Source organism: Haplochromis burtoni, unplaced genomic scaffold (assembly GCF_018398535.1).
Source record: "Haplochromis burtoni strain Fernald_Lab_line unplaced genomic scaffold, NCSU_Asbu1 Contig_367, whole genome shotgun sequence".
Lineage (NCBI taxonomy): Eukaryota > Metazoa > Chordata > Actinopteri > Cichliformes > Cichlidae > Haplochromis > Haplochromis burtoni.
In genome coordinates this window covers 239,975-258,700 of record NW_024582728.1, presented here as the reverse complement: position 1 = coordinate 258,700, position 18,726 = coordinate 239,975, and the positions used below count along the sequence as shown (strand labels likewise).

Sequence of the window (18,726 nt, the reverse complement as noted above, 5' to 3'; positions counted from 1 at the left end):
GAGGTCTCCAGGCTTTCATTTGTGCAAAGTGCAGAAAGGTCCTGCCAAAAGCACAACATGTATGATTTCAGTAAAGCTTTCAGCTTTCACACCATCTTGTAACTTGTAACTAAACATGTGTATGTACTTTGGATTTCCATATTGAAAATCTAATGGTCGCTTTAAAGGTTCTCTTACCAATCTGCAGATCAACATGCTGTTAAACTTTAAGGATGAGAAGCAGGAGTGTCCCTGTCCTGAATACATCCGAGAACAGCTGCTAGACTTCCATGAAGATCTGATGAGGCACTGTGGTCAGTTTCACAATACACTGCTGCATTAACTACAGTTGCCAGAATAAGATCAATAGGCATAATATCATTTAATAAATATAACAGTAATGTGTGTATAGTCAGTATTCATTAATTGTAGACATACCATACATGCATTGATCTGCCCATTTTGCTAGGTATAGAGTTGGACGAGGAGAGAGGCATAAACTGTGACAGTGACTTCACCATACGAGGTCGACTCATGTCACTGGTGGAGAAAGTGGCTTATCTAAAGAAGAAGATGGCCAACCTGCCAAAGGAAAAAAAAGACAGGAAACCCAGTAAGGCCATTCTTAAATGAGCTGCTAGTAATTCTCAATGAATAGGAAAATGTACAAGCCTACACTGTTCCAAAAATAGTAATGTCAAAGTATCTTACTGTACATTTTACAGTTGCAGTCTTTCTAAAATATCATTAAATTTACATAAGTAGACTGTGATTTTACATGTCAAAGGTAAAATAACATAACATCACTGTAAATATAATAAAACACAATTTACTTGTTTTGTAAATATATTTTTTTGTGCATATTCAGATTGTAAAAATACATTCAGAAATGTATCATAATTTCACAAATATTTGTTTGTTATGTGAGAGAATGATCTGTTAAATTCAAAATAAATAAATAAATGTAGAGGCAGGAATTGCAATTAATATAAATCTCAAAGTATTCACAACATTCCTGAACAGAAATTGGCCTCTGCACCTGGGGTGAGGGTATGGCCATGAAAACAATGTGACATGCCATTGGATGTTGGGACACATAATAACATGACGCTAAGCATCGGCCAATGAATGTGAACTAACAACCACAAGGTCGCGGCTGCACTGTAGGAAAACATCCTAATATAAAAGTATTTTACTGCATTTCACAGTTTTGTTCTGTTCTTCTAGAACATCATTAAAGTTACGTAAATAGACTGATTTCACATTTCAAATGTAAATTAACGTTAAATCACTGTAATGTAATAAAACATAATTTTCATGATTATTAACTGTATCTGTCTGTACATATGCATATTTAGATTGTTAAAATACATTCACAAATGTATCATGATCTCACAAATATCTGTCCGTTATTTGAAAGATCGAACTGTTGAATTCAAATGTAATGCTATGGATTTGATTTGATTTGATATACCTTTATTACTCCCACAAGGGGAAATTTCATAAACCTGCCGACCTATTGCACGCAATGGCGGCGCCATCTTACCCTCCGATCATACATACATTACACAAAACATCACATGGGGAAGGAGGTATAACAATGGAAAATGCACCACATGAGGAAAGATAAGGATAACAAAAATCACTCCCCCCAGACTGAGCTCCAACAGGGAGATCAGTTTGAGAACAGAAAAAAACATCTCTGCACGTAGCACATGAAAACAACTTGTCAGTCTGTCCCAGGGAATGCAATCGATTATTATTTAAACCAACTGTTAACTGTATATTTCTGTACATTTACGTATTATGATTCATATTGCCACATTCATTGACCTTGTTTACAGGTAATTTCATTGTTTGATCACGTTAAAATGTTCCTAATTTGATGTCTAAAAGCACTTGGAAAAGGCAGAATCCCATGTAAAATTAGCTCAACAAACTCTATTTTCATTACTGGAAATAACCGTATTTTTATGAGGAAGTTATTTTCTGTTATTTTACGGTAGTATTTTGGTGCCCCAGCTGCCGGAATATTACAGTTTTTTCACGATGTTTTTTTTAACAGTGTAGTAGCAATGAGACAAAAAAAGTAAATAAGATCTTTGACTTCAGGACATTCAATCTCTGACCTGCTCTCCCTTCCTCCTTCTCTGTCCTTCTCCTTAAGGTACCTTACAACAGCTCATTTCCGATACGATGGTGCGCTGGGCTCAGGAGTCAGTTATAGAGGATCCAGAGCTGGTCAGAGCTATGTTTGTCCTACTTCACCGCCAGTATGATGGCATAGGTGGACAGGTTTGTATGTGTAATAGAAAAGAAAATCCATACCAGTGGAATCTCCAAATAAATGTATACAATATAGTCATGCTATATTTGTAACAATCTGATGTGAGAGTTGTTCTTTTAGGAAAATATGAGGAGCGGCTATACAGCCTGCTCCATATGTGACACACTTCCTGGGGTCCCAAACAATAAATCTGGCAACTGTCAAGTAGATCAGATTGAACAAAACAATTGTTAAGAAAGCAAAAAATGCACATGCAAACAATCCTTGGTGCTACTTTTCAATTTGTTGAAAAGTGACCTGCCTACCAGTTCACCAGAGGCCGACTGTCAGCTTTGTTCAGATGATGTGGTCATAAATTCACCAGATAATCAAGTCTAGTACAACAAGTTCCACAAATCAAACAAACATGTGGGACGTTCTTCATTTATTTGCACAGTGTCACTAATATTAGAAACATCCCGTCTCAGAGTGATGCTCTGTAAGAACTCCCTGAACCGCCTTCAGCTGATCCGGAATGGTGCAGCAAGAATACGAACTGGAACTTGAAAGAGAGCCCGTGTTTCTCCTATATTAGCTTCTCTTCAATTGATCCTTGTTAAAAGCATTAAATTAGAATTAAAATTTCATTTAAAATCCTTCTGTCCCACATCAGATTGCACTCTCACAGTAACACTACAGTTATTTGAAAAGAACAATGTAAGTTGTTAATTTCTGTGTATTCATTTATCTCTCCTTACTTCAGGTACAGATGTGAAATATCATGCTCCGTTTGCACAGTAACAGTGCTTCTGCTTGTATATTAAATGTATGTCAATCAGTTTAATAAGGTATGAATATGTCTGTGCAGGTGCGGGCTCTTCCTAAAACCTACACTATAAACTCAGTATCAATCGAGGACACCATCAACCTGTTAGCGGCTCTCGGTCAGATCAGATCTCTGCTGAGTGTGCGCATGGGAAGAGAGGAGGAGAAACTGATGATCAGAGGGCTGGGGTGAGAGCACGCTTATCTGTCAGGCTCTTGCATGTCTGAATGATTTGTTTTCTTTGGAGTACTTTCTTCTTTAGACTTGCTTTAACTCCCAACAAGAAGAGGAAAAATGTAAACAAATATTTATGTGAATGAAAGTTCAGAAACAGAGCAATTACAATTTTGTGCATGTGTGTATATTTGATTTTTAATCTATCTACAGAATGCCCTACAGGCACATAAAAACAAATTCAGCATTTCTAACAGCTCTTAGTCGTAGATGGACTTTTGTCTTCAAGTATTCTTTTACTTCTTGGGTAACTGCTCAGACTAACTTTAAAGAGTGTCCATGTAAGGATATGGCTTAGGCACACATAATCTGTATATCTCAGTCCAGCACAATAAAAACAGGAACATTTCACTTTACCTATGGGTTATATGCTTTGTTTCAATGGTTTGCAAACCTTTGTGCCCAAAGAACACCTGTATTCATGCACAAAAGTCTTTCTTTTGGTTGCATTTTTCACAGACAATTTGCAGCATCTTGATCTAGAGCAGCCTTCCTGTCAGGATTGATACCACTCAGCAAACATATTCTATGCCTCGTCTTCAGCACTTTATTATACACTTAAATACAAAGCAACAAATTGTCTTGCATTGGAGTGCATTAGATTGCTTGCAACTAGTAACTTGGTCTGCTTCACATAGCTCAAGTTACTCTAATGTGGTTTCCAAGTCCCACTTTAGCTTGCTTGGCAAGGTAAAGGTGGACTTGGTAGCATTTACCAGCTAATCCTGGCAGATAGATAACTGTTGACATCTATAGTCTAGCTGAAGCTACACAATACATGTGCACATGTGTCATATAGGTAACCTTCACATTATTGATTGCTGCTTTTAGGTGATGGGTCCTCTTCCCTAGTGGCTAATTGTGGTTTGCTTCATACAAGGAAATGATCCCGTTTCCTCTTATTAATCTCCTTGTAGTCAGTTGGTGGATTTAATGTCACAAGCATGCGATTCCCATTGCTAGCAACTTTGAAAATGCACTCTGGTTCCATTTGACAGATGTTTGTTAAGATCAACATTGTTGGTGACCCAGATTAGGTTTGAGATTAGGTTTTAAACTAAAACGAAGTCTGGTTTTTGAGGCAGCTTTTTTCATTTTAGACATTGTTGGTAGCACTTGACCCAAAACTGTTCTCACTTGGTTTTATCCAAAAGCCTTATAATAAAAATGAGCACCCATGAAGCTCTTTTAAATGTCAAAACCTGAATATCACTGTTGTAATAACAAAACACTCTGGTCAAATATTAAACAGTTAATATATGAAAGAGTTTGAGCTGTCGGTTTAAATTTCACCCATCCTTCTTCCTCTCAGAGATATCATGAACAACAAAGTGTTTTACCAACATCCTAACCTGATGAGAGCGTTGGGAATGCACGAGACTGTCATGGAGGTCATGGTCAATGTGCTCAGTGGAGGAGACTCCAAGGTATGTAGTAGTAATAGTGCTGACATACTGAAGAGTCATGATGAAGAATGGTAGAGCAATGGGGAAATGTTGCATTTGTATTTCAAATAAATTATGTGTCACAAAATGTTTTAAATATATGTTTTTCCCCTGAATTATTTTCAGATAAATAAACACAAAGGGACATTTTGTCTAACAACCTGTGATGCACGTGTGTTTTCAGGAAATCACCTTTCCAAAAATGGTGGCCAACTGTTGTCGTTTTCTATGTTACTTCTGTCGAATCAGCCGTCAGAACCAGAAAGCCATGTTTGACCATCTGAGTTATCTGCTGGAGAACAGCAGTGTTGGCCTGGGTGAGTAATGATGACCTAACAAGCATTATTTCAGTTGAATATTTATCATGAAGAGAACAGGAGATGAAGGAATGTTGAAGACATTGTCAATGCATGGTGACCAACATTAATAATAAAGGGAATAAAGGGAAGTAGCTCAGAATTGTTTTGTTGTTGATTAACGTTGGTAGTTGAGGACGGGTAGCAGCTACAGAGTTGTGTAAAAGCTTGAAGAATGACGTTGCAATTTACCCACAAGACATAGAGCTCAAAAAGACAAACATGCGCTTGGTGTCGTTTTGGCGCTCTCTGTCAGGGTGAAAAAATGAACATTGACATACTGGTGGAGGACTTGAACACAGTCCTCCACCAGTATTCATGGTATGAATGCATTAGCTATGAAACTTGACAGTTTGTTTCAAGTATGGGAACAAAGCTTACTTGTTGTTCCTAGAGTATTTAAAAGTAGAATGGGAGGCAGAGCCTTCAGTTTTCAGGCCCCTCTTCTGTGGGACCAGCTCACAGCTTGGACATCTTAATACGAGATATTTTTGCTTGAAATAAGTGAAAAAATCTGCCAATGGAACAAGTGAAAATTCTCCAGATCCAACATGCACTGTCTAAAAACAAGTTCTTATATCTCACTGAAATTGATTGTGTCTTATTTAAGTGTGATGAGATATTTAGACTAGAATATATTAAGATTTTGAGTTTTTGCAGTGTATATTTATATAAATCTTGTCTACTCACTCAAAGCACTTTAGAATACACATTTACGCATTCACACTAACACACATTCGGGGATTAAGTAAATGGTAAATGGACTGGTTCTGATAAAGCACTTTTCTACTCTGAGCACAACTTGCCTCATTCACCCATTTGCACAAGCACTTTTTTATGCTTTCCATCTAACATTCACGCTCTGATGGCTGCATCGTAAAGCAACTGGGGGTTAGTATCTTGCCCAAGGATATTTGGCATGAAGACTAGAGCAGATGGGGGTTGAACCACCAAGCTCCTGATTAGTAGGTGACCTGCTCTACCTCCTGAGCAACAGCTGCCCAGATTGCCACTGACTTTTGGATTGACAGACTACCCTCTCTAGCTCTGGGATGTTTGTTGCTTTGGAGCAAATGACTGTCTATTGTGAAAGTTTGTATAGTTGCATACACTTTACATATGTCTTTTCCTCTTCTCAGCATCTCCATCTATGCGAGGATCCACTCCTCTGGATGTGGCTGCAGCATCAGTCATGGATAATAATGAGCTTGCCCTTGCTTTAAGAGAGCCAGACCTGGAGAAGGTGAGGCTGACAAAGACTTAGACACACACAAAAGGAAAACCGTAAATTGTATTAGATATTCTGAGGTTACTTTAGCCTATAGAATAGAAGAGCCCGTTACTGTCACAGCACATGTACAACAAAATTATACCAACTGTGGTGGAATAAAATACAGTCTGGGGAAGAAGATATGACTTGATTGACCTGAGGTGTCGACCACAGGGCAGCGGGTCAAACGGGTGGTATCCAGGGTGCAAGGGGAATCTGGCGAGGGTGCGAGCTGCCATCTTATGAAGATTAGGGTCTGTTAAGTTCTTGTTGCCTCAGAGAAAGTTACAAAAGTAGATGGTGAGCCTTGGCTCCATGTATAACCTTCTCCAGCATCTCCCTACACCTTTGAATATGCCACAGAGCTCAGAGTTACTTCACATGCACGCTGACAATTATACATAAACATGTCTGCTTAAGGAAGAAAGCATGTACAAAATTAGGCTTAAACTTCATCCCCAAATCGGTTCTGTATTCCTTTGTAAATTCAAGTTCTGTTTTAAATTTGGTGCACAACTATCAAAATCAAATATTTTATAATGCATATTAATCTGATTCCTTACCAATCATGAAATTAACTTAATCAGTTCCATAGGTCTTATTCATACTGCTCCTTTAAGACAGCAGTCTCACTATACCCCATTCATTATACAAATTGATAATAGCAGTGGTTAGCAGAAACACTACTTTAAAACATGTAGATGCAAATATGTACTCAGCTTCCAGGCTAAAACCACTTAGAAAAAAGAGAGTACGAGTTTATATAGCAGCAGTTAGCGGGGTTAACATTTCAGCATGTTGGTTAGCAGCGGCAACTGTAAAGTCTACTCGCCAGTGCAAAGCACTTTGCATTTACAAGAAACAGCTTCAGGTCTCCAGATCTAGCAGTTAACAAAACAGACGTCTCGCTTTTCAACCTCTTTTTCAACAGCAACAATGTTCCTCATATTTAGTTATCAGCCTTACCAGCGTAACCAAACGGAAAACGGTTAAAGGCTGAAGAACAATTCCCATTGGTTAAAAATGAAATTGTCCATCAAGGTCAGAAAATAACAACTGTTAAACAAAAATGAATAAATAACAAGAATCAAATGTATTTGGCTTTCAACACAACAATAACTTTTTATACAGTCATCTTATTAGAATTTTGCTTTAGAGTTTGCAGTACATTACACCACAGGAGTAGTAATTCTGACCAAAGGTTTCTACTTTTATCTGACTGTGACTGTGGGCTACAGCATCACCTGCACAAAGCAAATCTTCAGGCCGCCAAATTGAGATTTTCCATTATTCCTGTATAGTCTGTAAAGGCTATGAATTGGTGACACCGGAAACAAATGTATTAGTATAAAATCCAGAAAGCTACACGCTGAGATTATTTTAAGGTGGCACATGCCACCACAGTAGATCCGTCCCCGCTGCCGGTAATGTGAACCAAGCTCTAGCTGTGGGCACAGTTTATGTCCCATGGCAACGGGTCAGGCATCCCATACTAGGGATACCACTTTTTTATGTCCGATATCGACACCGACATCATAAATTTGGATATCTGCCGATACCGATATGAATCCGATATAGTGTGTTTTAATCAATAAAACTGTTTTTTTAATATCTTGCTGCATTTTGTATAAGTTCATACTCAAGTTTAAATAAACAACAACACTAAAGCTATTCTGTTATACCTGTATGTAAAAAATTTACTGCACCCAAAATATTTCATAGTTCAGCAAAACTGATCAATCTAATAAACTTAAACCTGCAACATCCTTCCTATTCTGGTATTTTAAAGAGAACTTAGCAGAAATATTAAGCAACCTAACTAATAGGGTTGCAAACTCCCAGCAACATCTTTCTTCAGCAGAACTGCAGACTGCACAGATGGTACCTTCCCAAAGGAAAAAGTACTACAGCTTACTAGGGTATATTAAACTTAACAGTTACTATATACAGTAATGGACTTCTATACATTTTACATCAGATTAAAACTTTGGGTGTAATATTCAGATAATTATTTATTAAAAGCTCGACATTTTAAATGAGAATAAGAAAGAAAAGTATGTCTTTGTGCCCCCTTTTCCCTGTTCATGCCCTAAACGTGCTGCTGTTGTTCAGCCGCTGGTTTCCTCTTTCTGGCACGAAGTGGGCCAAAAACAAACAAGAGAGAAAAGCCGATCAGCTGATCATTAAGCAGTTTCATGATTGAAGCAGCAGCAGGAGAGAGAGGGAGGCAGTCGCTCCATATATCGCTTGTTAAGCTTAACGCTGGAATGCTTTACAAACATTCAGAGATGAACTTACACACTTGCTTCACTTCTCTCTGGGATGATGAAATGCGGGATTACCAGCAAGGCTACAAACACACACAGCCGCTCTATCACGTGAGCACACTGCTCCGACGTGCTACGGTTATGAGCCGAGTCGCCATGTCGCAAGTTTTGTGAGGTGCTTTTTTGATATTTAATGGATCGGATTACATTTTTTATTTCTCTCCGATATCCGATCCAGTAATTTACGTCAGTATCGGACCGATACCGATACGTAATATCGGATCGGTCCATCTCTATCCCATACTGCTGAAGCCCTTTGTGCTTTGTTCTATCTCTGTTAATTAAATTTAAATTGTCGGTGTCTTTCCACTGTGCTATATTTTTTCTTTTTGAAACAAACAACCCAAAATAATAATAATAATTTATTTTTGCAGGTGGTACAATATCTAGCTGGGTGTGGGCTGCAGAGCTGTGTGATGCTGGTCCGTAAGGGATACCCTGACATTGGCTGGAACCCTGTGGAGGGGGAACGATACCTTGACTTCCTGCGCTTTGCTGTCTTCTGCAATGGTAAAAATGTAACCATACGACTGCAGTCAGATCATTTATTTTCCACTGGAGTTTGTATCATGTGCAACCACAAACTTAGCAACTTGTCCCTGTTATGTGGCCAGGTGAAAGTGTGGAGGAGAATGCCAATGTTGTGGTAAGGCTCCTTATTCGTCGACCAGAATGTTTTGGCCCGGCTCTTCGAGGTGAAGGTGGTGATGGGTTGTTGGCAGCAATGGAGGAGGCCATTAAGATCTCTCAGGATCCCTCCAGAGATGGTCCGTCTCCTATGTCTGAGAGCAGCAAGGCACTGTATGACAACACTTCTAACCTGATTACTTACATATACATATTAAAGTTCACACTGACAGAACAGGACTGATCAGTTGGACTGAACAGGCAAGGATCAATTACATTTCCTTTATATTTATACAGCACCCATTCATAGCAGCAGTTATCTCCAGACACTCAAGGTACCAGCCGTCAGATAATTCCCTATAAGCAGCACTTGGCGACACTGGCAAGAAAGACCTCACTTTTAACAGGAAGCGCTCGCTAGCACAATCATGTCGACTGTTTGCATTTGGTCTGCCTGGTAGACTAAATTCCTTACAAAGGTCTGTACATGAGTCTACAAGTCTAGATGGCTTGTCGACAACCTGTTAAATGTTAAGGGATTTTCTTAAGATGGAAATTAGGGCATACAAAATGCTGACTCATAGCAATTATAATTTGTTGTGCAGATGTATATATTGAATAGTTATGAATGCCTGCCACAAAATCCCAGGGTTCAGTTGGATATGACTTTGAGCGCACTATTTTCCTTCGGCACACCTTTTGGTAACTTCCTAAACTACGTGTCGTATTTCCAGTACTAACAATGTTCAAGCAGATTATCTCTTCCTGTGTTTTCCATTTAGAAAAGAACAATTTCAGACAAACATCAGCCTGAACCAATTATCCTGTCACTAAGTTCATGAGTAACTACAGTACAAGCACAGAGTGGGAAATGAGCATAACAGGTCAGAAGAAAATGGTCTGAAGTATTTAGGGGCATTTAATATGAGAGTGTGTCTCTGTGTGTAGCAGTGACATGCCAGGGGAAGAGGAAGATGATACAATTCACATGGGAAATGCCATCATGACCTTCTACTCTGCTCTCATTGACCTGCTGGGCCGCTGTGCTCCAGAGATGCATGTGAGTTACTTTGTACTGCACACGTGCGTTTGTTCAGCTGTCTCTGTTTTGTCTTTGTCGTCCTAGTCAATGACCTATTTATACAGGGTCCTATCTCCAATTAGAGCGCCTGACTGGAAAATGCCTTAGGAAATGATTGAGGAGAGAAGTTTTCTCCCGACTTCATTTGCATTGTGTCTGAATAGCTGACTGTGTTCACAAACAGATTAAAAATGTGCTCGACGTGTCTCTTTAGTGAGCAGAATGTGTTTTCAAAGCCTCTTTTGAGTAGCTGTAGTTGTTGTTCGCAGATATTGCATGCACAAAGACTTTTAGATTGCCCGGAAGCAAGAATTCCAGTAGCTTTATTCTCTATGTCTCAGACAATAGCTCCCAGGTAAGAGGGGTTTGGGACTGAGCTTGTTTTAATATTTTGGATTATTGAGTCACTGATAGTGAGAGTTGCCACTGGCCGTATGTGTGGTCTTACGGGCTCCGTGCTGGCTGGCCTTCAAGTGGAGTACCAGCGATTCAAAATGCACAACTCCTACATGCAGCCTTACGTATATAGTGCACTCACTTAAACCCTACCTCTTTTCTATTAGCTGATCCATGCTGGTAAAGGTGAAGCTATCCGTATCAGAGCGATTTTGAGGTCTCTTATTCCTATTGAAGACTTGGTGGGAGTCATCAGTATTTCATTCTCTATGCCTAACCTGGCTAAAGGTAAGAAAGTCATCTGACATGATGACATCTAATCCAGTAATAACAGTAACTGATCCTGTAATATCAGCAATCAAGAATTGAATTGTGTTTGCGTGCATGTACAGATGGGTTGGTTGTGGAGCCAGACATGTCAGCAGGTTTCTGCCCAGACCACAAAGCAGCCATGGTGCTGTTCCTGGACCGTGTCTATGGTATAGAAGACCAGAATTTTCTTCTCCACCTTCTGGAGGTTGGGTTCTTACCAGACCTGAGGTCTGCCGCCTCTCTGGACACCGTAAGTTTCTGTCTGTGTGTATATTTCTTTCTCTTCAGGAACAGAAATACAGATTTGACAAAAGGTAAACTAACAAGGAGTCATGACTGAACCACACACAAAAAACACAGCAATAAACAAGGAAACCAACAACAGAAGGATAAATGTCAACACAACAGAAAATAGAACCAAAATACAAAGTTAATCACTACTAAAAAACAGAAGAACTCCAGAAAACTCAAAGCCCATCGGTCCAAGGCCCAGGGAACACAACACTTAGCCATTGATATTGTTTCTTACTGGCACAACTACGCACTTTATTCACTGTGTATAGTATTCCCCCAGTGGTATAAAAACATATGTACATGCCACACATGTACTTTCTCTATTACGTTGTTATTGTTTCTCTCTATTCTTTGTGTTAGGTTGCTCTGAGTGCCACAGACATGGCACTGGCGCTCAACAGGTATCTGTGTACAGCAGTGCTGCCTCTCCTGACTAAATGTGCGCCGCTGTTTGCGGGGACGGAGCCGTTCGCCTCACTAATTGACTCGCTGCTTCATACGGTTTATCGCCTGTCCAAAGGCTGCTGCCTCACCAAAGCTCAGAGGGACTCCATAGAGGAGTGTCTGCTTGCTGTTTGTGGGTAAGATGAAGACATACATGCACATATGAGTCAACCTTTAATGAGTATTTAGCATTTAGTCTACCCTTTTTTAAAAACACATGCTATAGATCGTATTTGATTGTATTCTTGATCAGCGATGGTACATTCCACTAACGTATGGAATCCTCTTAATGTACAGTAAGCTAAGGCCTTCAATGATGCAGCACCTACTCAGGAGGCTGGTGTTTGATGTTCCTCTACTTAATGAGCACACCAAGATGCCTCTGAAGGTGAGAAACAAAGTCGGAAACAAAGTTTGCATGTATAGGAACCAGTGTTCAGGTTGTTGTCTAAAAATGCAATCTATTACATCTTACTTGTGAGTTTTTGTTTTTAATAGTTATGCTACTTAATTACTCCCCTAAGAATGCAATTACTACTCATTACATTACATTTTCAGTACTCTATAACATGGCCAAAGATGCATTGTGTTAAATATCAACACTTCACCGCGTTCTTTTGATTCCTCAGAGGCATCTGATGGAAGACAAAACACTGCTCAGTAGATCCTTTCACACTTTATTGTCTCACAAAATTACTTCTAGAAGCGAGATGCGTCCTGCATGACACAGTGCCGCTGTTGCGGCTCAACCAATGGCCGCGGCAGGCTAAACACGAGGACACAGATGACGCGCAACAATAGACACATAAAATACACTTCTGTACCATTTACTCCTTTTATTCCACATGCAACTGTCCAATATACAAATCAGCGCCTGGGAGTAACTATTAAACAAATGCACAGACTGCACAAACAAATAACTGCTACTCACAAAGAACTGCACTAACTACTATGCCAAACTACAACTTGGCCTATGGCATCAATTAGTGCATAAATATACATAAACCATCAAGTTACAGTTAAAATACATCAAAATCATTCAAGCTGCGCTCAAGCTGCAGTCAACAGAAAGTTCACCCTACCTTTCTGCTCATCAACATCAGGTGCGGTGAACAGGTGAGTGCAACCACATTTATCATCTACCACACCCATGAGACACGCCCCACACCCGTGCACCAATACAGTGAGTCCATTTAAACCAACCCACTTAATCAAAAAAGGAACAACTCATATGGCTCCTACAGCCGCCGATCTCAAAATGGTGACGCACGCTTAAGAGTTTTATTATTATTTATTTGGGGTTCAGGGGGGTTGGGAAGCTCATCTTGTAACCGGAAGGTCGCCGGTTCGATCCCCAGCTCTGTCTGTCTTGGTCGTTGTGTCCTTGGGCAAGACACTTCACCTACCGCCTACTGGTGTTGGCCAGATGGGCCGATGGTGCGATATGGCAGCCTCGCTTCTGTCAGTCTGCCCCAGGGCAGCTGTGGCTACAACTGTAGCTGCCTCCACCAGTGTGTGAATGAATAGTGGAATTGTAAAGTGCTTTGACAGTCTCGAAAAGCGCTATATAAATGCAATCCATTATTATTACCAGCTCTCTCATTCTAGTCAAAACAACCATGTTTCAGTAACTTTCCACTAGAGGATGGTTCCCTGTTATCTACTTTCAGGGCGTGTCCACTTAATACTACACTAAATGGTTATATGGCATTTTAGTTAATATAAAGCATAGAATTGAGGCACTTGCGCTTTGCTATTACCATACATGAGTTATGGTGTGGAGGTTTGGGGAAATACGTATAAAAGTAATACTCAGACTATAATCATAATGCAGAAAAGGGCCATTAGGGTATAGGGCTCACACAAACGCACTCTTTATTAGGACGCAAGCTATAAAAATCCAGGATCTGGTGAAGTTTAAAACAGTGCAAATAATATATAAGGCAAGGAAAGGGATGCTCCCAATCGAAATAAGTAAATGGTTCTTAGAAAGAGAAGGGAGGTATAATCTTAGAGGGAAGTGGAATTTAAAATTACAAAGAGTAAGAACAACATTGAAAAGGATGTCTATTTCAATAGCGGGAGTTAAATTATGGAATGAGTTAAAAGAAGAAATAAAGGTCAGCAGTGATATAAACCAGTTTAAAATAAAACTCAAAAAAGAAATATTAAATAAGTATAAGAATGAAGAAAATGCAATTAACCCAAGACAGCAGTCAAACTCATGTTTATTTTCTTCTGCAAATTAGCAAATCTAAATATAGTTTTAGTCGAACATGAGAAAATATTTTTTGTGATGTTATGTTCTAAGTTGAAGGCGGTGTATACGTTTTTGTTGTTCAAATTTAGATGATGAGGATGTAAACCTGAGGGGGTGGGGCTAAATAAGTATATACTTCTGACTACTCCTTTTCAAACAACTGCATGGAATGATTTCATGAAACGCTGGTGAATGTATATGTTTGAAATAAAAAAGAACTGAACTGAACTGAACTTCAGATAATTACACATAATTACCATTCAACTGTGTGTATCTTTTTACATGCAGTGGGGAACATTCATCAATATGCCAAAAGGTTGATTCAGTTCATCTTCATGCACAGCTGACTGCAGGTTTCCCCAACATTATAAACAGTACATTTGCACAATGACTGAAACTAGCACCACTGAAGGGACAATGGGCTGTGAGGTCAGTTCCTTGATCCTTAATATGCAAATTCTCACAGAGAATTGGGAATGGCTGCAATCACAGCATTGTAAGATGGCCAGAGATGTACCCTTAGGCCCCCTCCTCGATTTAGAGATGGTCTTTCCCTTTTCATGTAAATGACCTCCTTGATTGGTCATTGTTCATTCAGTGGTGCTAGTTTCAGTCATTATGCAAATGTTTATAAGGTTGGGGAAACCTACAGTCAGCTGAGACTGAAGACGTCACTTGGATGATGTTTCTCCCACTGAAAACGCACAGATGAAACATAGAAATGTTCTTACCCAGTGCAAAAAAACAAATGCACACACCAAATTACCATTAGATTTATAAAATATGTGCACTAGCCCTTTGTGGAAAAACTGTAAAATCCGTGAAGCACAAATAACAGTATAATTGTATGGTTCGTAACTAATGTTGTTACTGATTAAGTGCATTAAGTTGTTATGGGAAAATATGATTGAATTACAGCAACACCTTACTTACTCATTTAGCTTCAGTCATATATTGACTGGTAATTAATGTGCTTTTGACTTCTCAGCTGTTGACCAATCACTACGAGCGTTGCTGGAAGTACTACTGTTTGGCTGGAGGTTGGGGCAATTTTGGAGTAGCGTCAGATGAAGAGCTGCACCTCTCTAGGAAAATGTTCTGGGGAATATTTGATGCCCTGTCCCACAAGGTGAGGCTCATCTAGTGGTAGCTCAAAGAATGCACATGGGTCGCACTTCTATGGACAAGCATAACAAGGCCGTTACTCCCACTCACTCTTCTCCAAGTTATACCGTCATTGCCTACTACCAGCAACACAATAGTCCCTAGATGGTGCGTACACCACCCAATGATTCCAAAAGAATGTTGGGCCTCTCATTATGCACATTAGCAAAAAAAACACCAATCAGGACCAAAAGGTGCGGGGAAGCATCCCGCTCATCCTCCAAGTAAAGCCCATTGGGAAAGAGGAGGCAGGGAGCAAGGGAGACCAGTATACCCACTCCTGCCCGTCTCTTCTCCCTATGTTTCTCTAATCTTCGCTGGATAGATTTCTGCCTTTTGTTTGGACACACTGTTTAATAAAACTCATAATTTATCTGCTGTGCCTGGAATTCTCTATTTCAACCCTCACTTCACCCTCATGACAGATTCTGAATATTCCCCAAGTTTATTTGCTTTAAACAAATGATAAACAGACAGCCTTCAATGTTCACAATAATGTCTGAAGCAACACACTTACATACTGTGTATGTGTTGTAATGTAGCAGTACGACCAGGAGCTATTTAAACTGGCGCTGCCATGTCTTAGTGCTGTGGCTGGAGCTCTTCCTCCAGAGTATATGGAGTCCAACTACATGGCCATGATGGAGAAACAGTCATCTATGGACTCAGAAGGAAACTTCACACCACAGCCTGCAGACACCACCAAGTATGTACATCTTTTTCTTCTTTGTAACATGTTTACTTGTTTGGCTTACAGTCAGGTTGGAATGCTTTGCACAATGATACAATGATATGTCTTGTTGTTTTGCCTCTGTATACCAACATGGTGGATTTTAAATCAAACAATCATTATGATATAATTGAAGCAGGGGGTTAACAAAAGTATTGCATTAACTGTTCAAAGCCATTTTTATGCAGATTCCCCCATTTTTAAAGGTGCATAAATGCTCTTCTACTCTGAATAAGCCACTTCAAACTCGCTCACACACACACATTATTTATCTAACATTCTTTATTTAAGAAACACATACATGCTTACACTTAACTAGGGTTCAGTATCCTCCCCCAGGCACATGTCAACATCCAAATATGAGGAGCCAGGGATTGATTTGAGTAGCAAACTTGCATTTGGTGATAACAGGGACTCTCTGTAATTTCTAAACCGGCAGTGCCCAAGTTAGTATTAAGAGTGAATAAGCTACCAAACAGGACTTCAGGTTGAAAAACTAAAATAAACATATGAGAGAGATTGGAAGAATTTTAGAAGTGGCAAAAAAGAAGGAATTCACTGGTTAGCTCAGCAGCACCAAATGTCTACGATCACAGAATTCTTTTCTGGGTTAGGACAACAACCCTCCTCAACATCTGGCCAAGCCTCAAACACGTGAGGTACAGATACAGCCACTTAAAATAACCACCTCATTCCTGACAGGACAATGACAGATACCTGGTGGATTCCTGCCCGATGGCCGGTTGATCCGTGACTGTAACGATATTCCCCGCCTGTGACGTATACAATGCGAACAGGAACAGGTTAACGCTCCCAAGCAGCATTTATAAAAAACAGTGTAATGTCTTGTGCATCATCCAGGGGGCGCAGTGCTAATGGAAGTCCATTCATTTACAGAGGTTGTGCACACTGAATAAGCAAGATACAAAGCAAAAGGTGATGCTTGCATTCTTGGGTTATTCCTCAGTAATGTTACTGGACATGAAAGCATGGCACGACAATGTCTTTTTTTAATTAAAACATGAAAATCAAATTTTAAGCAAAAGTTGATGATTGGTTGGTCCTGTAAGAGAAAAGTATATTTTTAGAGATACAAAAGGTCAGACAGAGAGCACCATGACAGCAGTAACAATGTAATGATGCTTTTAATGATGAAATATGTCGGGCTCTGGTCTAAATTTATAGGTGTCAGTGAAACACTACTGTACTGCAGGAGAGGGACCAGAGCATCTACTGTACATGTGTGGGCATTCCAGCCATGCCAGTTACTGTATGCATCGGCTTTGCTAATAAACGAACAGTCATAGCGCCATCACAGATAGTTACGTTTGGCAGTACTGGTGAAATCACATTTGTCTGACTCCTCTTATAACATTACCCTGTGAAATGGACACTCCAAATGCAACAACAGAGACGGTGGCTGTCCCTCAAAAAAGTGTCTGACCTTTCAGTTACTAAATCAATGCAGTAGTTCGTGTTAAATTTTAATTTAAACATGCCCCAACTGCACAACAATATGTATGTGTGTGTGCTGTCTGCCAGAAATATTTGGCACTTTATTTTAATTTTTCTGATGATTAAATAAGGTCAGTGAACTGCTGCTGAAGGAGAGAACCACGAGGGTCTGGCACTGTGCTTAAAACTATTGGTAATTCCCGCCAGTTAAACTTTCCCAATAAATGAACAGTCATAATGGTAATGATCACAGTCCTGGCTGCTTATTCAAGCTGTCTGTCACTAATCTTGGTATTTCACCTTTGCAATTCATGTCAGTACTCTGGTTCAAATATTTTGCAGTCAATAAATGCTACACGTCCCACAAATAAGTGTCCAACCTGCATCATGTATTTATTTACTTATAGGTGGGAAAACTCCACCTGCTACAGGTAGGACAGAATTAACAGTTATTAGTGTTCAAACTGGTCTTAATGAGCGATTATACAAACAGCGTTTCCAGCGCCCACAGATAACAACAACTCTGCCATCAGGAGATTATTAACAGCTGATATTTATTTTATACTTTTCCATATCTTTCTTGGGATTGTGCAATCAAAGCTTCATCATCATATGACCCTCAACCTGAATGTAGAGAATAAACCACAATTTATTGGAAAAAACTGTCGGAATCCTGACAACGACTAAATAAATAAACACTTTAATAACACAATTTGTTAAATATGTTACGTAGATCTCTTAAGAGTAGTTTTACTAATAATGTATGGATCGCATCAGTTTAAAATGCAGCAAGTTGCCTGCTGTGAACCACCTTTATTTTCTCTCCGTCCGCGCTCTGTGCATCTCTGATAAATCGTTGCAGGACTTTTAGAGACAGGTAAGAGAGGGCAGTGGATTCTTTTGTCACACATTAGGTTCAAACAGTTCTCCGACACCCCACAGAAGGCCAACAACTTCCAAACCCCAGCCCAGATATCCTCTCTATGCTGTCTTTAACTCTTGTAAATGGTATTTCAGGAATCACTGACAGGAAGTTTTTACAGAACGCAGTTGTAAAAACAGTCACTGTCTTTGTATTTTCCCCAACCCCCATCTCTGCCTGTCTGTACATCTTAATGAATGTCATTAATGTGTTTTCTCTTTTAATAAAAATAATTACAGAAGAACTTTTAGTTTTTACATTACTGTTAAAAATCCCATTTTTAAAAGTATGCAGTTGAGAGTTTGTTACTAAAACTGGTGCTTTAGTAACAGACCTGC

The 18,726-nt window shown here is 39.5% G+C and overlaps 1 protein-coding gene across 1 annotated transcript in view; it reads left to right on the top strand.

Annotated features, from left to right (window-relative positions):
- Nucleotides 1–18,726, top strand: part of ryr2a (ryanodine receptor 2a (cardiac)) — a gene marked incomplete in the record, with an annotated part of 281,993 nt that overhangs the window by 138,766 nt on the left and 124,501 nt on the right. Inside the window, 16 exon segments of the mRNA XM_014340412.2 lie at nt 188–293; nt 449–592; nt 2,147–2,274; nt 3,114–3,259; nt 4,618–4,732; nt 4,935–5,067; nt 6,246–6,349; nt 9,078–9,213; nt 9,318–9,504; nt 10,279–10,390; nt 10,975–11,095; nt 11,200–11,369; nt 11,774–11,994; nt 12,155–12,245; nt 15,106–15,246; nt 15,824–15,987. Of these exon segments, the coding sequence (XP_014195898.1) occupies nt 188–293; nt 449–592; nt 2,147–2,274; nt 3,114–3,259; nt 4,618–4,732; nt 4,935–5,067; nt 6,246–6,349; nt 9,078–9,213; nt 9,318–9,504; nt 10,279–10,390; nt 10,975–11,095; nt 11,200–11,369; nt 11,774–11,994; nt 12,155–12,245; nt 15,106–15,246; nt 15,824–15,987 (2,219 nt within the window).